Source organism: Diadema setosum, chromosome 1 (genome assembly GCF_964275005.1).
Source record: "Diadema setosum chromosome 1, eeDiaSeto1, whole genome shotgun sequence".
In the NCBI taxonomy this organism is placed as follows: Eukaryota; Metazoa; Echinodermata; class Echinoidea; order Diadematoida; family Diadematidae; genus Diadema; species Diadema setosum.
In genome coordinates, this window is record NC_092685.1 from 1481925 (window position 1) to 1504001 (window position 22077).

The 22077-nt window shown below is 37.7% G+C and overlaps 1 protein-coding gene across 1 annotated transcript in view; it reads left to right on the plus strand.

Moving 5' to 3' along the window:
• LOC140232693 (uncharacterized) overlaps positions 1 to 22077 on the plus strand; it is an 80125-nt gene that overhangs the window by 11249 nt on the left and 46799 nt on the right. The window contains exons 3-6 of the mRNA XM_072312814.1: positions 4342 to 4404; positions 10579 to 10636; positions 15508 to 15600; positions 17531 to 17647. Of these exons, the coding sequence (XP_072168915.1) occupies positions 4342 to 4404; positions 10579 to 10636; positions 15508 to 15600; positions 17531 to 17647 (331 nt within the window). The remainder of the gene's footprint in view (positions 1 to 4341; positions 4405 to 10578; positions 10637 to 15507; positions 15601 to 17530; positions 17648 to 22077) is intronic.

Here is a 22077-nt window from a genome sequence, read left to right on the forward strand (position 1 = left end):
TTCATGTCTTGATATAGCACACTCCTGGCACCACAGAAAAACAAAATATAGGATATGTATTATCCATAGTACTAGTTATGTTACTGCGTGTAGTTTAGATTTGAGTCACAAGACTTGCCCTAAGATACAACTCAGATTCAGAATTCTGTCTCATGTACAGAAATGAATTGCAGTATATATGGCAGGAAGATATACTGTTCTCTGCTGTTCACCAGTGAAACTAAAGGCTTGTACAATGTAGCTTTGAGAGCCTTCACCTTGCCCCCTGCAGTGCAAGGTTGACCTGTGGAACCTTGAAATATCCTGGAATGGTCATTTAGAATTCCTCTTTCATTTGAATTCATGAATACAAGCTAGTAGTATCAAGACCAACTGCTTTTCTAAAGACCATGTAGTTTGTACAAGGGATCATAATGGAGATAAATGGAAAAGAACATGGGAGATGCAAGGTACATAGACATAAATACATCATTTTAGTTGTACTGCTCAAGAAAATAGTGCAGCTGTCCATCAATGTCTTTATGGATGGGAGATTTGTCTTCATTACTTGACCGCCACAAGGGAATAATCAGTCATGATAAGATGTAACCACTCTTCTGCAATGAGAAAGATGTAGAGCTAAGCAGGAGAGAGGGATGACCTTGTTTCCTCCAGCTTTACTGGCTAGCCTCTCATCATATGCCAAAGTTCAACCTCTTTGGAAAGCAAGACCCCGTTTACAGTGCGAGGCTCGGCCGAGCCCGGCCGAGCCCAGCCCCGCTTCAGTGTAAATGCGCAAAAGCCCAAATGCGAGGCCAAAATTAGCCTCGCATTTGGCCTCCAAAATTAGCCTCGCATTTGGCCTCGCTCTGGAGGTGGTCTCGGCCGCGGCCGAGCCGCGGCCGAGCCCGGCCTCTTCTTGGTGTAAACGCAAACTGGGCCAAATGCGCGGCCAATTTTAGTCTGGCTTCCAGATCCTCTGCCCGTACTATTTCGCTATTCACAATATTAACCCCCTCAACGTGGAAAACTAGTATAGTTTAAGGTGGTTAGTTGTCCTGAAAAGGATTTTTCCTTCAGCAAAGGCCTTTGCCTGAACGGCGACTTCGTCGCCACGGAATCCAGTTGGCGAAGGGTCTGAAAACCAGGCTATACCAAATTGCGTTTGTTTACAAGCAGAGCCCCTCTACGACAAAATATTGAAAGGTTTGAATTAAAAGCGCGGCCGAGCCCAGCAGTGTAAACGGACAAAATTGTGAGGCTCGGCCGTGCAATTGAGGCCGGGCTGTAAACGGGGTCTTAGTTTGAAGGCTGCATATCATCAAGTTTGTTGCTTAAGATAATGATGTTAGCAGGTAAAACTGAAAATGTATCACAATGACAGATGCTAAGATGAGGTATTGAAGTTCATCATTCAGTCATGAGCTGCTTTTATTTCTTTGAAGAAAAAGCAGTATTTCTCACAGCTGAAGATGATGGTATAAATCATGTGTCATGTATGCAAAGTTGCTGAATGTGTAACAGTGCCTTTCTGTACTGCCTGTATTATGCATTCCATTTAAATAGCTTTAATTTTATAGAAGATAAGTTTTCTGCATCATGTTTTAGATAAATCATTTCAAAAAACATTGTAGAATAGGAAAATGTAATTTTCTGATGTAATCAGTTTCATGAATTATAAATAATTATCTTAATTATTTTGTGTGTATTTTCTTTGTCACAGACAATTACATGCAAACAAAAGTTACATAAATTCCTTAAGTGGCAGAAGTTTAATCAGTTGGTCAAGGTATAATTCACTGGTGAATTATAGGAATGATTGTGACCATCATCTTCTGTTTGATTAAGGTATGAAATGATTGTAGTTCATTAATCAATATGCTTCCTATGACCTGGACTGTATTAAAGTAAAGCTCTGCTACCTTCTCAGATGGCTTTACTTGAAGGCATCAAATAGTAATCCTTGAAACTTCAATGCAATCTGGCTTAATGACTTTCATCAACTGGTCATTAGGCAGTAGCCAGAGGGAGGCGTAGTGTGTGGGGCTAGCCAAGAGTATGGGGGTTAGCGCTCCATAGGAAGGAGATGCTGTATAGCCACACATGGGGAGTATGTGTCCAAAGGCATATCATCAATTATGATTTATGTCAGTTTATGACTAACTTACTGAGCCATCATTTGATGTCACATAAACTACATGTTCTGTGCTAGAGCAATGTAATCACCTGCCAGTATTGTAGATAGTGACCTTTGTTTTATAAGGACCTCCAAATCCTCAATGACATGACTTCACAGTAATCAATGTGGTACAATAGCTTTTTTGTTGCGTGTCAACATATGACAATACATCACTTTGTTTTTCAAGGTTTACTATTGACAAGATACCTGCTTCAATGCCCCCCTTTCCTTTGTATGAAATGCAAGTGGATGAGTTTCAGAAGATGAGGAGAAAATTATACAAGTCACATCAAATTGCAGTAATAACCTCATGATACATTGCATGTATTTTTGATACTCATCCCTTGTGTACACATAATCATTAAATTGTATTCAAGTGTGCAGAGGCCCATTGAAAGCACTGGAATCCTTATGTGTCCATGCCTACTCTCTTTCCAATGTACATGTTATTGCGATTATCCATAGAAAGGGATCATGCATAGAAAATATCAATAGATAAGAAGTCAGAGAGGAGCCAGCCAGATCAAACAGACAAGAAGAGATGATGTTTTGATTTGATATTTCAATTTTAATGTCCCATACCAGGTCACTACTCGTATATTAAATTTGGGAACATATTTTTGGCAACATAATAATGTTCCCCATGCACAATAGAGCCAGGTCGCAGGAGTTTGTCTTCACGGTAATCCTATACAGCATTGCTATAGTATGATATTTCTTTATCAAAAATGCAGTCCAATGATTAAGAACCAGAAGATGCAGGTGAAAGTTAAAGCTAATTCATATCTTGATGATTATTGCAGGAAAATTCATTATATTGAAAAGTCTGCAGGTCAAAAATGTTTGTCCAAATCTAGCACAAAAGTTTTCACCATGGTTGCATGCATGCATAAACAGTCCTTTCCGATCTTGCATTATAAGAATGCTACAATAATGCATGGTACCCTGGTGAATCAAATCAAGCAGGTTCTACAGAGTATGCAGCATGTCTCTTATAGAACTGCTTATACATTGTAGGATGGCTACTCCTCAGCTCAGTTGTAAGGGTTCTATACTTTTGATAACGTCCAGAGGGCCGCTGTGCACTGGCACAGTATACTGCAGCTGGTCTAGTTTCTTGCATTCTGATGCCATGGCTCTGTAACATTATATATCTCACTGAATAATGTATTGTGCACACAGGAGGGACATCTACATGGCAGGAGAAAAGTGTATTGGTATATAGGCTACATGTTTAGTTGTGATTGTCTTTCTCCAGATTTCTTCACTCTGTGTGTGTGTGTGTTTTTTTTTTGTGTGTTTTTTTTTGGGGGGGGTTTGGGTTGTTTTTTGTTTTTTGTTTTTTTTTTGGGGGGGGAAGGGATGGTAGGTTCTTGCTGCTATTTCATTTGTGCCACTGTTCATTCCCGTGAACTGATACAAAAAATTAGACATACTAAAAGTTACCAATTCACCCTGATTGTGTGGGAGGCTTCCTGAAAATGACTTGTATCATCCTAACAGAAGAACTCAGCCTTCCTGATGGCTCTTTGGAATTTTCCTGGGTTTAATGTGTTAATACCAGCAGCTAGCATTTGTAGTTTTATTGTTGCTATTTTGCATACAGGTCAGTAAAGTTTGAATTGTCATAGTTTGCATGCATAAACTTTTTATTCTTGTTTTTTGTTGTGTGAATTAAGTTCAGCTTATGACAGGAGAGAGACAGAAGAAAGAGAAGAAGAAAGGAGAGAGCGCTTTGGGTGGAGGGGGGAGTCAAACAATGGCACTCAAAGAGAAAAGGATAAAAGATTGAGAATGTAGGGAGACTCAGAGAATTAGAAGGTCTGTAGATTGTAATAAATGTGATAATGTTTTGCTACATTTAGCAGATGTATTAAAATGAGTAGCTAACAGGGCTCTCTGCAGTCACATGCTGGTCACATGACTCTCTGTCAAGAAACACTGTACAGTACTACATGGAGCTGTGTAAAATTATTCACTCTTTACACGGCTAACTTTAACTTTGATGTATTCATATGATATTGTGTTTTTCATATGATACCGTGAGGGTTTTTTTCACATAGCAGTACCATTTGTCAAGAGCACATTCCAACGTGCAGCCCTTCCCCTCTCCATCCCCATCAAATTAGCTTCATATGTCAATATTCATTAAATGAGGCCTTTCTTTTCTTTTCCATTGACAGGTGTGCTATAGTGGTTTTCAACCCCAGGAAGAACAAGCAGTTTCACATCCTGAACCACTCAAAGTAAGTGCACATTTCACATACTGTGATTTTTCACTTAGCTAATGGAGCTAAAACTCTCAAAGGTTGGGGGATTTTTGTCCCCGCCGAACGAGTTCGAGCAGGGGACTATGAAACGGGCTCCGTACGTGTGTGTGTCCGTGCGTCCGTCCGTCCGTCTGTCTGTCCGTCCGTCCGTCCGTGTGTGCGTCCGTGTGTGATCAAAATGTTCAATTTGCTACTTCTCTGTCATTTATGACCCAATTTTGATTCTGTTTGCTTTATATGATAACACTACATGGGAGCTTTAAAACCTCTACACAGAATTTCAGTTGTGACCTTTGACCTTGACCTTTGACCTATATTGTACATTTTGCTACAAAATGCTACTCCTTCGCCATTTCTAACCCGATTTCGATTCCGTTTGCTTTATGTGATGGCACTAGGTGAGGGCTTCAAAACTTCTACACAGAAGTTTGACCTTTGACTTCTTTGACCTTTGACCTTGATTTTTGACCTATATTGTACATTTTGCTACAAAATGCTACTCCTTCGCCATTTCTAACCTGATTTCGATTCCGTTTGCTTTATATGATGGCACTAGTTGAGGGCTTCAAAACTTCTACACAGAATTTTGACCTTTGACTTCTTTGACCTTTGACCTTGATTTTTGACCTATATTTTGCATTTTGCTACAAAATGCTACTCCTTCGCCATTTCTAACCCGATTTTGATTCCGTTTGCTTTATGTGATAGCACTAGGTGAGGGCTTCAAAACTTCTACACAGAATTTTGACCTTTGTCTTCTTTGACCTTTGACCTTGATTTTTGACCTATATTGTACATTGGCTACAAAATGCTACTCCTTCGCCATTTCTAACCCAATTTCGATTCCATTTGCTTTATGTGATGGCACTAGGTGAGGGCTTCAAAACTTCTACACAGAATTTTGACCTTTGACTTCTTTGACCTTTGACCTTGATTTTTTACCTGTATTGCACATTTTGTTACAAAATGCTACTTCCGGCGGGGACATATATTACGCACCGCGTAATTTCTACTTTTCCTTGTTTTCATGAGAGAAAGTGCCAGCAAGATGCTGTCCAGCAGATCCATGAAAATCTGAGCAAAGTTTGATAAGCCTTGAAAGAAAGTTATGACCATGTGAATATTCAGTGTGTGTCGTATGGCATCATTAAGTAGCAATCTTGATCATGACGAATATAACCTTGATATCTCTTACACAGTACTCATTATTATTTAATAGTTCTATGTTACATGAAATATGAGTTTCATAATTTCTGGCATAGAGACACTTGTACTCAAGGTGCATCAAGAACATAGTTATCTTTCACATCCTCTGAGACAGAGAAAGTTAATATCTCATGCACACAAATTCAAATAAAAATACTATGTTTAATCTTTCATATGTAATAAAACAATGAGGAGTATTTTGTTAATACTCCAGTATGTGACAAATACACAACTGTTGTGCAATGCCCAATAGACTCCATGCCAGAATGTACTGAGATTCTGTGGTCATGACTCAGGTGGTGATTTCATTTATTTATTTATTCTTTTTTTTTTTGGGGGGGGGGAGAATCTGCTCAAATTTTCTTCATCATTTACTCAAATTTATTGATTTAATTTATAGCAGCTTTTCCATAAATTCCCTTACAGTAATCGCTTTTCATGTCATTGAGCCAAAACTTTCTTTTACATGCATTCATCCTTTAATGTGATGTCTTAAAGTCACCTGAGATGAACTGAGTACATCATCTCATGAATATTACATTTACACATTGTGGTCATGGGTTTGCATTATGGTATTCCTTTTAATGAAACATTGCTGTGGATTGAAATGATCTGTTTTTATGTGTGCATATTTCTGGGCCCCACATTAGTTTTCCGACAAAAGAGTGGCAAAGCTAAGGTATTCTTTGTCCATTAGCAGCCCATATTTTCATACAAGGATGAGGAGAGAAAAGAAAAGTGGTTTAGACATTCTTGATTAAACTGACTTTTTTAATCTTGACCGTCGCATTTCACCACATAGCACTGTAATGGCATCTGATTGTGGTAATCGAGCATGGCCCTAGCCACCACGATGTTATCTGTGAATGTGCAGTGACCATGAGTTAGCTGCAAAACACCTCAGAAGTAGATGCAGACAGACCATTTTATCTTTAAATATTAATGAAAAAAAGAAATCATATTATCTCAAGTATTTTGTTGATAAAGTAATGGACTTTTACATATATACCTATGAATAAGCAGTAAATCTGTGTAACTTTTCAGTAAAGTAAGAAATAAAGCTATTTTAAACAGCATTTCCTTGGCTATGTTCTTGAATCATTTTCAGTTATTGAATGTATCTGTTTTTGCCTTCAAATGTGGTGTAGTAAGGTTTCTAGTATAGATAGGCAAGGAAGGTTTTGTCAGACCAAACCATCAGTCCCTTAGCATACTGTAAAATGAGACATGTTCGCTTGCTTTTCATTTTTGCCAATTTTGCGAGTGCCAAAACTTGCAAAATTGAAATGCACATGAAAGTTCTGTCTACACTACATGCATTGAATGCCAGAGGAAATTCGTGAAAATTTCATGCCATGAAAATATCTTCTTTAAGACAGTATATTAAGCCAAAATATCAGGAGTCACTTGGATTGGTTCAAACAATCTGCACTGTAATGCTCAATTATCACATTACAGCACTGAGTATAACATATGATTTGAACACCACTTTTCACAATATCTACATGAAACCAAAACTAAGGCCATTGATACATGTGTAGTATGATTGATATCTTTTAGTTAATTGTTTCTGATATTCTGTGAAAACATAAAAACTGACTATGTGTATTGTCGAAGTTAAACTTTGAGGGAAGGCTGTTTCCCAATTATTTCACATGTTGACCTTTAGAAATGAAGGTCACCATCACTTTTATGCTACATTTGATATCTTTTTTTTTTCTAGAAATGCATTTAGCTTCTACCCACAAACTTATTTTTTTCAGAAACAAGGTTAGCCTGTAATTTGGGACATTTGCTGCCCAGTAAACACAAACTTTGCAACGTAAGCAACAAAATGACTGAAAGTCGACCAGCAAGCTTGTCCCCTGTCTTATGCTGCATGAGTTTGTTTCACCACAAGAATTGTCCAAGCAGACTAGAATTTGATACTTTCCCCTTTTTGGTTAGAACAGTCAACCATTATTATAATAGATATACTGCATCCGAGCATTGAGAATTTAGGGTTTCTGGGACGAACACTGAACTAAGGCTTTCTATCTCACAGCTCAGTCGGTAGAGCACCAGGCTAGCATCCGGAGTTCTCGGGTTCTAATCTCGATGGAATCCCATTTTCTTAGCTCATTTTTCCACTATTATACTACATAATGCAGAAAACTGATAACTTTTCTACAGAGCATTCGACCTAAGGGTACAATAATATGGACACTGTGTCAATTTCTTTTGAAAGACTTTCTCAAGCATCAGGTAACGTGGTCAACAGTACAGTCCATAGTCACATCTCCGTTATTTGTTTTTCTTTACAGCTGACATATTTTAGTTGGTTAATGTCTATTTGCTTTCATCTTCCAAATCGAGCTGTGTTAACACGTTCACAGTTGAATGACCTCAGGCATGCTAAATATTGTTCAGTTACCCTCGGCACAAACAGGGAAATAAAGAGGTCTTTACAATGAAGTAATGGGTGACAGAGTGACGGAGGTGGAGACACACAATAGCACCGTTCTAGGCATCCATCATTGTCGACTAAACTTCACCTCTGAAGAGGAATCGCCCACTTACATGTACCCCTGCCTCATTGCCTAGCAACCGCAATCAGAGGTTCCTGCGTAACAATTCCAACGATTTATCAGGCTGAATTCAATTGACTTATTTCTTGCATAAAAGGCAAGGCACCCCTTGCAGCCATTTCAGGAACCATTTCAGGAACCAGCTTTCCTCCACCCAGGGGCTCAAAGCCAAATTAGATCTAATGGTTGACTGTTCTAACCAAAAAGGTGAAAGTATCAAATTCTAGTCTGCTTGGACAATTCTTGTGGTGAAACAAACTCATGCAGCATAAGACAGGGGACAAGCTTGCTGATCGACTTTCAGTCATTTTGTTGCTTACGTTGCAAAGTTTGTGTTTACTGGGCAGCAAAAGAGTTGATGTGAACTTTTTATAAATGTGCAGAAAACATTTTCTATTTAATTGTTTTATTGATAGAATTATGTGGGAGAATTAAGCAGTGCAAATTTATGTATGAATTTGAAAAGAATTGTAATAAATCAGCATCAACTGATCTTAACACGTAACTTCAGAATCGTCATGATAACAGGTGCAGACTTACTCATGACACAAACGGGTTTTAACTGAAAAATTGTAGATCTTCAGCTCTTCCTCACTGACTGGTAGACTTAAGTCCTCAAAGTCAACAGCAGTCAATGCATAGCTAAGAGCTGTAATATTTACACAACATCCAGCTTTGTGAATGTTTAATGCAGTCATTGCTAAGTCAGTACATGTTTTCTAGTTGAAGTAATTCATACTGTACAAATCACGAGATGAATCTCTTTTTCATTGTAATCAAACGCTGTACATTAGTTGTTCATTACTGAGTGTCGATATCAAACAAAGAGTGAGTTTAGGAACAAAAATTGTTTCAGTATATATTGTGGCTTTCATTACTGTCATTAATTCTCTTTTGACACCATCTTCACATTTCCTATTGACATAAAAAGCACATATTAATTCATTCCTGTTACCACATTTTTAGAAAGCCAATTTTAACCCGTTGAAGACAAGTCCCAAGTATACTCGGGCAATTATGTGAAATGCGTGTTGTAGCAAAATCAAACTGTCCTCAATGAGTTAAAAATTCATGAAACCATTACTGCAAGGCTTCCTGGCTGTATTAGATTTGATGTTTGTTGACTGCAGATTGGATGACATTAGGAAGAAATCTCTCAGGAAATCCCTTGTGATATAAATGACGCTTATTCCCTCCTGCTATCAGACACCAGTGGATGCTTGTCTGGAGTCTGTTGTGTGTGGTATTGAAAAGCACTGCACAGACATTACAATTCATGCTTTTCAGCACATTGCCTTGTATTCTTCCCCCCACATTTTTGCTGTATAAACCTGAGTCTGTATTTATCTCTCTCTTTAGCCATCAATTTACAGCATATCAACTTCCCATTAATCTCTTCATCCATCTGTCTGATCATCTATCTTTTAGGTCTATCAATCACGCATCTGCCCATTGCTCTGTCTTTCTATTTATTTCTCCATCTGTCTCTAGTTGTATTTGTCTTCTTGTCGATATCTTTTTCCTCTTTGTGTGCTGGTACCTCTCTGTACACTTTATCTATCCTGTACAGGAACTGGTTGGAAATGTAGTGTAGTTTGAATGTACTCTGGAAATGTGAAAACCATTTTGTATGGTTGTATAATAATTAGATGACTGGACAAAAAAAAAAAAGAACTATATGTGTGTTCTTGCCATTCTTCAGTAATTATATGATTGACAAGTAGTTATTGAAAAAGGATGCAACATGGAGACAAATATGTGCATGTATGTTTATTTTTATAGTGTATACGTATGAATGTCATCAGTCAGGGACAGTTTTAAACCATAAAATACCACTCTCCAACCAATTTCATCAATTATCTCTGACAATCATGATTATCAGGTAGATACTGCCTCTCCTTTCTTACGTATGGAACCTGGTGACACAATAGAGAGAGAACTATTCTGCACTCAATCAATGTATATGCATTTCCAGAAGGCCTGCTCTTTTTTTTTTTTACAAATATTTATACGGCAAGTGCATTATTTTATCTAAATATCTGACATATTAAAAAAATTATATTTCAACAGACCAGTTCATCACACACATGATATTAATCAATAGTTGTTACATAAATGATAGATAAAAATTTCAGCTTGAAGAATACAACAATTGTAAGGGGGGCATTTTTTTTGTTACTGCTTTTGCCATGTAATTTTGATATGTACTTCTCTAATCCAAAATATACCGGGTACTGGGTAGTTTATGATTACCTGAAAGAGTGGAATATTGTAATGCATCTGAAATCATGGCAAAGTGTAGAATGTGTTATCAAGGTGGTGTTTGCTTTATTCACCCCTTTTTTATACTCTGTGCATCCTTGTCTTGTGCCCTCAGGAAAACACTGACTGCTCTCGCATTTTCTGGAGATGGGAGATACCTTGCATCAGGAGAGGTGAGTCAGAGAGAGGATGAGTGATGCAGAGAGAGGATGAGTGATGCGGGGAGAGGGAGTGATGCGGAGAGAGGGAGTGATGCGGAGTGAGGGAGTGATACAGGGAGAGGGAGTGTCTTCATTCTACAGCAGGTGGAATCATCAGGGGCAGTGTAGCATTGGTGGAGCGTAAAATTGACGATCATCTTTGATGTGGAACTATGCCGTCCCATGGGGGAAGGAAGCTCCCGCTATAAAGGATTATGATATGTACAAGTACACGAGGGACACTTTGATGTCTCCATGGTTTCAGTGTCTGGATGACACATCCTCTAAGGAGGTGATCATCAAATCTGTCACCAGTCATTTTGTATCCCAAAACTGCCGCGCGCACACACTTATGACTTGCTCTCAAAAATAGCTTGTTTATATCAAATAATGGCAATGTCAGCTCTGTAGCCAGTGATCATCCATAAAGTGATATTACTACTAGTCTTTGATAAATCAAATTGATTTATTTAATACTGTCAATCTCTAAGTGGAAGGTCTAATCGTGCTTCAGGCATGCAATGTACTAATAATAATGTACTAATAATGCTCTTTGAATGAAAATTTGTCAACATAATCAAAGATTAGATGAAACATGTAACCTTTGCAGTTCAGGTGTTGTCTCTGATATTATTTTTTGCTACTATGCTTTGAACAATTATTCATGTATTAATAGGAAGACAGGTGCCCCAAATTACTGATTTATCAGTCATTGCCCTAATATGAGAACCTACTTGAGGTAGCATCTGTCAAGCTTGATGACCTTATTTGGACATCCCAATTGTATCACACTTTGTGAGTCTAAGAATCTTCATTCTTCAAATCAGTCATACTGAATCACAACCATGTTTGTGGTTTAGTGTATGTTGAAGCTGAAGTCACTATCATAAGGAAGGCAGGAAATGTTTGTGTGAGCAGCCACACTGATAGGCAGGAAAATGTTGAGTTACTATCTGCTATAAGTCACAAATTCAGTGATATGTCGCAGGTATAAGTTGAATAATAAAACAAGAAAGAAAAGGTCATAACAGCTGTAGCCTGTGTTTCTTATTTGAAATTTGGTCAAAATATAATGCCACATTGTTCAATTTATGACTTTATTACAAGTCGGTTGTCATTAGATTTATAAATGTCACTATTATGCTCATACCGATATCAGTCATCCATTTCCATGTCATGAAATTGTTTCACATACCTTTAGCAATTAGATGTATGTCTCTGATGATGTGTGTCCACTGTCCCAAGATATAAAGGCTATTTTACTGATGTGATATTTTCCTCCACGGGTGCATTCACACAGACAGTAGTAGTCAGCAAAACTGAATTCTCAAAACAAATTATATATGATGATGTTATTCTGTCTTATCTGATCAGTGCTTTCAATTAGTCTGAGGGAAGACATTGTGTTACGACCAAAATCACTCTGAGAATGATCGCACAAAAGAAACAATCAACTAATGTTCAGGCGGTTTATTAACAGTGATATTGTGGGTACAGACTCGTAATCCGTTTTCACATCAGTACAATAATGATCAATAGAAACAATTATAAATCGGTAGTGGAATCACTTACACAGTACAGCCAAATTTGAAAGCAAGTAATCCTTTGACAGTGTCCAGATACGATGTTCGATGCACAGATGAATGATCCGCGATGCACCGATGAATGATACCTCAGACGTAAATCCAAAGGCGCAGGTTGTGATAATCCTCAGTATTAATCCGAGGTAAAAATCCAGGATATACGTCCACAGCGAAACATGTAGAATCCACAGGAAACGGGCAGAATCCAAATGTTATGACGACCACGTCCAGTGGATGCGTTGAATGATGATTCACTTTATACTGTCCAGCAAGGAATCCAGCCCGTCACAGCTTTGCCGTAATAATGTTCGTTGACACTAAAATATGGAGTCTCTGTCCAATGTAGGCAAATTAATTCTCTGCAGGCAAAATCTCTCCCAGGCCTTATCTCCACAAACACAGTTTGTATAGCAGGTCAGCAGGTAATACAGGACTGACTATAACAAGTCGCTTCAGAGCCAGAAGTGACGTAACTCTCAGAGCAGAGGTGTTGGGTACTCTGCCTACCTCAAAATTTCTCCAGCTTATATACTATCCATTCACCCCTTTCTAGTACATTCTGTAATTTTCTCCAACCTGGGGCTACATACCTGAACATACTAGCAAATCCAAATTCCAGGAATCCTGGATGACTCACTGCCTAATATGTGCATAACATCATTGCCAAAATTAACTACCAATCACATTGGGTTACAAGGGCAGTGCCTCACTCAGCCAGCACTTCCTAGAATTTTCTGGAATGGGTTAAATCATTCTAGATTGAGTTAGCTATAATGTATTTCCTGTCACATGCATACATGTACGGTAACTACATTGTATACCACATAGAAAATTCTCCACTGATCTAGTCAGCCTGTATGTACTATATCTATATCATATAGAATGTTCTCCATTAATCTGGTCACCCTGTGTGCATACACATTAAACAACCATGCATACAGCCTTGATACATGTACATAACTACTTGTGTGTACATTTGTGACAATTGTTTAAATTTTATTATGTAATATTCATCTGTAAAGCATAAAATTTGCCACCTGAAAGCTTGTATCTGATTTACTTTTGGAGTACAAGAGAATATTCATCATGCTTTGTGCGAGGAACATTAAGAAAAAAAATATTGTAAGGGTTATCATGTTTTTTTGTTTTTTTTTTCAATTGTTTCATCTTGCCTTTTGTTTTTGTTTGTTTGTTTGTTTGGATTTGCAAAGGTCTGTCACATAGATAGCCTTGTTAGCACATACTTGGTAGATTGCACATGGTATAAAATGATACAGAGAGAATTGTATCATTTTGCCAGGATGGGTTCCAGTATGTGATCACTTTGTTTATTGGGAGAGCCATTTGTTCAGGCAATAAAACCATTTTATGCCATTACTCATCCCATCACATGGGCGTGATTGTCAACACCCGAATATTGCATGGTATAGAAGGGGTCATAAGTCACACTCAATTTGCTAGAATAGCTTTCCCACTAAGATCAAGTCAGAGCCAATATCAAGGGGGAAGTGGAGGAGGAGAGCAGAGCTGTTGAACATAGTCAGATTCTGTCCCTCTTCAATCGCCTCTGAGGAATTCAATATCACTGTGTCCCAAACACCAGCCCCTTCTTACTTCCATTGCAGCCCTGCATAGCAAGGCAAACTGAGGCACTTACTTCCACCTACATGTTAGTGGCAAGATGCTATTTTAGTCACCTGTTATTTGCCTTAGGTTGCTTCCTTGGAACAATCACAGGCTTTTCAAAGCTAGATGTGATAGTTTCAAGCCTGTTATGGCTAGGATGGTGACTCATCCGCCATCACTGGGTCCTAACAGGCATCGGGTATCCCCGGCACCCCAGCCGCCTCTACCGTCACATTTATAGCTGTGGCTAATAATGTTAATGAAATGAGTGCAGGCGTTGGAGATGCATTTTGGGTTGTGCCTGTGAGAGTTTTTTTGTGGGAACTCAGTGAAGTGCATTTATACTCACAAGGTCACTTTCATAATAATCTGATGAAAAATTTATGACAAATTGATTATTTCGGTCATCTAATTAGGAGCTTGCAATTCTTGTGTGTGTGTGGGTGTGTGTGTGTGTGTATAAAAATGGTGGTAGTAAAATAGATTACTTATCAAACGATTCAAAGGTAGTTGTATCGCCGAAGCACTTTTTCATTGATTGGCCAGACAAGTCCATGAATGAAATCAACCAGTGGTACAGTGGTAGGAACTACACTTGAATATTGTACACAAAGGCACAGAACTCTTGTGATAATTGGATTGAACCATATCATAGCAGTCATGAATCAGAGTTAGTGACAAAGAAATTAATATGTCTACTCAGTGAGTCAATTAGCCTCTGAAATTGAGATGCAGAGTGTCGGCAGTCACTTACAGTGTACAATAAATATTCATATACCAAATGACTGCATGGAGGCTGTTAGGTAGTAGATAATGATTTAGGTGTGATATAATGGATGTATACAGTAAATTGTAAATGTCTTCTTTATATTTCTGGACCCTGTTTCATGAAGCACTCTGTATAAAATTGTAACCTTCAGTAATTGGGTTAATATAATGACAGCTTGGCAACAACCAATAACCGTTGTAGTTGTTATGATCACTTAAATAATGGCCTCAATTGATGTCCAATGACAACAACTTTGTTTGAAATGTTCAATTTTATAACTCTTTTTGTAATATTTGACCTAGATGGGATGACATGTGAAATATGGATTGTTGTATGACAGATTGCAGTCTAATCCATGCATTTATGACATACTGTTTCTTGAATGGTAGTGATACCATACCAGTATGACGTTGGGGTTCTATGTTAAGCACCCTTACTTCTACATGAGTGCAATAACTGTGCAATGATATCTGAACGAAATCAACACAGAAGATCAGCAAAAGTTTGAATGAAACAAATGTTAAGTTACACCTTTGGCATTTTAAGAAGTCTGCAACATCATAACTGACATCAGTCATTTTGCATACAAACATCACTTGTGGAAATGATAATTGTATCCAAAAAAGAAACAGAATTATTGATATTTATGTTTGTGGTATTTTTTTTTTTTTCTGATTGTGTAGTTCATGGTGTATCTATGTTTTGGATGGATTCATGCAAAGTAGATCTCTGCACGGGATGTAATCTCATAAAGATGTAGAGAAGTAGTGCTAAATCTGTAATTCATGCCAGTGTTAGTGGTATGGGAATTCTGAACTGTGCATTCTGTGTTTTTACTCGAAATGATTTTGTTTGTATTCCTCCAGTGTGGTCACAACCCAGCTGTCAGGATATGGGATGTTCAGGAAAGGACCCAGGTGACTGAACTAGTGGGTCACAAATTTGGCATCGCATGTGTGGTAAGTAAAGGTTTTGACTCATTGTGGCTGCAGTGTAGGAAAAAAGTGTGGCTGAATCTATTGATGAGATGCAGGCTCATTGTAAGGTATAAGCTGGCTACATTGTACACATCATATCACTGCATTATAACGTCATATAGTGATTGTGCTATCAGAGGTTCTTTGTGTATTGTTTGACGGATATTGGTAGAAGACATTTAAATTGAATTGACAGATCATTGTGTATTTTCCTTTCTATGTTAAAATGCACTGAGATATCTATGAATTGTATGCAGTATATGATGATGTGCATATCTTTCTGCTTCTGAATGTTGTAAGTCATAAAAATAGTCCAAAGGGATTGTGATTTACCCACTGAAGACTGGTCCTGAGTATACTTGGGCAAGTGTCCATAGGAAATGTGTGTTATAGCAAAATCAGCCTGTCCTCAACAGATAAAAAGATTTGTAAACAGTGATGGCTATAGCATTGCTCTACTTTTATACATATGAGAGAAAGTGTAGCAGTAATAAACCCATCACTCATACAAAGAAAGAAGAGAAGGAAGGAAACATTGGAGGTTAGTTTGAATAGCATTGAGGACATGGCATTTGGTTACTGTCACTTTTAACACCAAGTTTTGGTTTTCACCCAGTAAGTGCTTTGGTGCGCTAATGGTTTTGTTTTCAAACCACATGATATGCAAAGTATACAATGTATGCTAGTTATGTGCTTCAGTGTAGGTGTTATGAAATTTGTGAGAAGTTTCCATGAAATATGATCCTTTTTCTGAAATTGTAGGAATGTACAGTAATGGTCTCAAAATGATTGTATGATAAGTCTATAATCATGAATTAATGTTTGAATGAAGATATATGTATTTTAATCTAAGATAGAAACTTTCAAGAATCCCTTTAAAATTTTAGAATAGATGAAGTTGGTCATGTTTTCTACATACATGTGTATACATTATATGTTCTTTGGATGAGAGGAATATGTGATGTGAATCATGAATTCATGCCCCGCTGCAATGTAGCTAGCTCAAAAGACGGGAGCAGTGAAGACTACCTTCCTAAGAAGAGGCAGCACATAATTGAAATGACGCATCATTAGGGTAGATTAAAGAGGGGAGATGAAAGCGGATTACCCTCAAAATCTGCAGGCTTATCATCTAAAGACCCTGCTACACTAACAAGACTTTTGCTTTTAAGTCCTAAACCATGGATTTTCGAAATGGTTTGACCAGAGGTAACATACAAGAAAGGACCTTGCCTTTTTTTTCCCCTTTTTTTTTTCTTTTTTTTTTTTTGGGGGGGGGGGGGAGGGGGGAGGGGGGGGGAGTGATATTCTGTCACCTACTGTAAGTTGTATGTGTGTGCATGTGTGGGTATACCTATACTTGTGTGTGTGTGTTCAAGATGAATGAAGAATTCTGCTTGCACTAAAACTATGAATATTATGCTGCTGAAGACAGAATATTTGCATAGCCAAATCCCAAATTTAGCACATCCACATCATCACCTGGTGCCAAGGATGGTCTCCTTTCTAGGCTCTCTTTGTTTCTTATCAGATATCAATACATCTGAGCCTTATACTCTCACCTTATAATGATATAAAAGATATCTGTTTTGTGTTAATAGCATGACGTCGCCCTAGTTAAGTTATAATCGATACACATTCAAAAGAAAAGAGAATAACATCTTTTGGTATCATACCATTTTTAGATCTCCTTATATTCAAAAGTAGTGTAGAGCTGTAATACATGATCTAAAATGTTGATACCATTTCGGTTCTCCACTTTCATGTTTCTATATATAATTCACAATCAGTCAGTAGCATAAACACTGCTATAATAATATATTCAGGCTAGTTCCTATATCCATATTTTAGCAAATATATTTTTCATTGTTTTAGTTTCCATGCAATAATTCTCCATCTGATGTGCCTCCAGGCCTTTTCTCCAGATATGCGATATGTGGTGTCCATTGGAGAGCAGCATGACATGGTTGTCAATGTGTGGGACTGGAAGAAAAACACCAAGCACTCATCTGGAAAGGTTGCCTCCAAGGTAATTACAGCATCTTCATTTTCTTCCTCTTCTTCTGTTTGTTTTGCCTTCATCAGCCTTTGTGTCTTAGGGGACTGGTAGGTTCGATATAGTATGAAGGCAAAGGTCCAGTGATCCATGCCAAAGTTTGTCCAAGGCTACTATGAATTAATCACAAATAAAGCGGTGTAATGACTATTAATAAAATCTGGCTATGAACCATCACATGATTTAGAGACATAAAATCTGATAGAGATTTTGTGACTATGTTTTCATGTAAATGCAATAACCACAAATTTTGTCATGAGCTATGCAGTAAAAAGCAGTCAGTGTTGCTGCATGCATGTATCATGAATAAATCTCCTATTTTGACTAGTCTGGCATCTACAGTATATCCCCACATTTCACTTGATGCACAGATGTGACATGCCTTGCCTTACCTCCTGCAAATAGCCAAAATTTGAATCACAAATCATGTAGAAAATGCTCATATATTTTTTTTTCTAGTTGGTGTAACACTCAGCAACATCAGCTGTATACATTGCTTTTATCTTAAACAGAGTAGAGATATACTAGATTGTTGGATTTGTATCCAAACTGTGCCATGGGTGATGTATTCCTTTAAATATCTGTACATTCTCAGTATTCGGGGTAGCTGTAAATAGGTTGTTTTCTACACTTGTGGATGACAAGTGGTGCATATCAGGAAACCACTATCGGGAATTATTTGTGTTGTTGAATGCATTGCTGCAAGAATAATCAGTCTGTCACACACTGCCAGTCTGACCCCTTAAAAAGTGCTTCCAACTGGGCATGGCTGCAGGGTGATGGGCAAATAAAGGGAATGAAAATGTTTTCATGAAACACAAATGATTATCATAAAATGTTAGAGAATGTTAATTGAGTAAACCTGGCATTTACTGTGTTTTGAAATTATCAACCAAACCTTTCACAGCTTTTCATTCTTGTTATTGGGTTTGTTTGTTTGGGTTTTTTTCTTTGTGCTTCCTAAGTCGTGACAATCACAGATTGATTACATTAATTTCAAAATTAGCTGCTACCACAGCTAATTGCATTGTGTATTCATTTGATTGTATCAAGGCATTAAAATATATGTCATACATATTGTATGTATGCACATTGAACCATCAGTATATGATGCATCACACGTTACCCCGGGGTACCGTTGTACCTCAGGGTACCATGTTGTGTGGCGCTACCTCATGTCCACTCGAGGACAGCCGCAGAGAAATGCATGCACTGTGTGTGAGTGTACATAGTCATTCCAGGGAGGTGACCTCCCTGGTCATTCCCATGCCACTGCATGTTATACTATTTTTATTTGGTACCCCGGGATACCATTTATGTCATCATATGATCAAAAACCCTCCAAGTTTTTGTCAGATTCAGGAAATCTATGTCATGTGAATGTATCTGAGTAAGCTTGATAATATTTTGGATGTAACGTAGAAGTGAACAGTATCAAAGTATTTCTGTAATTAGCAAGTTTATGTAACCAACATGCAAAAGCTATTTGTCTGATTTCTACAGGCATGGTGTTAATGCCCTTTCCCCCTAGCTTCTCAGATCATCAGGCAGTCAGATTAAGCCGGGCTCATTAATTTATCATTTCAATCTCATTGGGATAAGAGTCCTATCACGTCAAGCTATTCAGGTATATTTGCCTTGAAGTAATTGTTGATTCAGCCTTGACCAAGGCTAGATAGCTGAATAGCATTTCTCTGTGCTACTGCAGTGCTCTAGCCAATCTGTAATTGGGTCACGATCCACCAAATACTTGGTCACCGACATGTAAACTGGAGGCCTTGAGCACTGACCAAGGCAGCTTCCCTTTTAACATGCTAGATATCTCTGACTTCACCTTGATGATTTCAATTATCTGTTAATTCTCAATATAACTTCTTCATATTGGAAAAATGACATTAATTGATGTCCGATGTGAGATCAACATTTCATTGGACTGATTTCAAGCATGCAGTTGATGGACAACTTCAGAATCTAGTTACTGTCAGAATCAAAATCTTTGTTTTTGTAGCCGTTGATCACAACTAGGATAAACATGGCTTCACCAAAACATAAAAAAAAAAAATGAAATTCTGTTTCACAACCATTTCTTCTGTCATTTTTATAGTTTGACAGCTTGGTTAAGGGTGTTACAGATGTACTTTCATGAAGATGTCATAATATTACAGTAAAATTACATGAGTCTAATACTGCTAAAAACTTCAGTGTGAGTGGGACCTGTGCCCTCATTCATTGAGCGGCTAGATAATTGCATGGTCCTTCGAGTGTGTTACAATGAATCTGCACCGTCACACACAACTGCATTTACTGAGAAGTTACCCAGACTGAGAAATGCCCTTATCAATAGCCAGGATTATCTTAATGGACAATACTCTTGATATAATACTGATCTAACCAACCATCTGAATTTTGTTTACCAGTTCTTGAGAAGTGATAGGCCAGCCATGGAATCAAGGAGAAATGAAATGCTTTGAATCTTTATGTATGTTACCAGTAATCAGATTATTGTCAAGGAATTCATTAACAGACAAACTGACTTGATTATAAGTTCTTGTAAGGCTACAAAACTTGAACAGAAATATTTAAGTGGTACAATTCATTTTTATGTGAAAAAAAAAATCATGCAATTTACTATGCCCTCATTTTGCATTTCAGAACTCTTTCACACTGGGGAGGAAAAGTCATGATTCTTTTTATTTTTTCTCTTATTTTGATTGGTATTTAAAGGTATAGTTAATGCACTTGAAGAATAGATAATGCCAACAAGAATGAACAACCCCAAATGAATGAAGCTGTAATGGAATATTGTGTACATCTTTTAATAGTGCATCACATCCAAGATTAGCCGTTTTCCATTGATGATACGTACAAATTATGCAGCAATCCTAAATGTGCTAGATGCTTCAGTTGCATGATTTCTTGATTCCTGAAGCATTCAATAACGAATAGACAAGAGTTCATTGAATACTCAATCATTCAGATGAATATACTACTTATTACACAATAATTTTACCACCACTGCTGAGGATGGCCTTTAAATGAGGCTGTCCTATTAAGATGCTCTGACTGAGATGAAGACTAATTACTTGAGTGACTTTCACCATGCCAGTCAAGTCTGTGATTACAGCTCCAGTCCTCTGGGGTCTGTGCCCAACTCTTGAAAGTCAATGTACTTCTTGCAGTCCTCTCCATAGATGCTTGGTAGAGCTCTGTCCTACCTAGCCAGGCAGGTCACTCAGTAAACCTCATAGTTGAGTATTTGCACAGGCCAGCTCCCAGAGGCACTGTGTCAAATAGAGACCAACACATGGAAAACTTCTGGCCCGATGTCTTGTCCAAGATTGCAAGCTATCACTCAAGGCTTAGGTAGATATGGACACAGGCTAATGGCATTCTGATATGAGAAATGTGACAGCTTTCAGCTGACCATATGTGATATGTGTACTGTATGTTTATGCATGCAGGATAGAATGATGCGTGTACAGCAAGTATAAACATACACACTCATCCTCATGCATTTTACACAAAGTAAGCCAATTTCATTCCTTCAGATACAAAATTTTAGAAAAGGATTACATAATGATACACTGTTTTTTTGTTCCCTGTATTATGTGCTACATGATGCACATTAAATGATAAATTAAAACTTTCAAAATATTTGAAGGTAAAATCATCAGCTGTAGAAATGAGCTCCTCGTGAATTGCTGTTGTTCTCAAACTACATTTTGTTTATTCATACTGTGTAGACTCAATGCTTGTACTATACTTTGTCAGCATATCATAGCCATGACCACCTCAATTATTATATTTTGGATGAATACCAAGATTTTTCACCGAAAACCCTCAGAGTACAAACTAACAAATCCATATCCTTGGTGAGAGGAGTGGTTTGTGTTTGTGTTTTTCTCTCAAACTTTTAAATCTTTGTCTCTTACACGGTCAAAGGGTAGCCGGTATTATGATATCCTGCATTCAGTGCCCTTGTCAGAAAAGTCAGTAAATTAGTGCTAGCGAGCTGATTCAAAGAAGCATGAAATCCGATTTTTGTCTTCCTTTTTTTTGGGGGGTCAATCTATTCACATCATTTACGGGGTCATGCACTGGTAGAAGGATAAATCAAATCACATTTACCTTTTAATACAATCAAGACCACAACAATAACAACTTTGGTATATTCTAGCTACATCGTTCAAAATATGGTAGGATACTCCAAATGAGATGAGTTTTGATTTCAGACAGTTTCTCAGCCTCCCAGGAATATGTAAGAGGAAGGTGTTGTACAAAAGAGAAGCTCACCTGATATTAAACATCAGTACTGGTGTTACCAAGGAGCTTCAAACTTGTTGGTGTTACACATTGCCAGTTGTCATTATATAAGCCTAGTTGCAGGCTTCAGGCCTTCCATG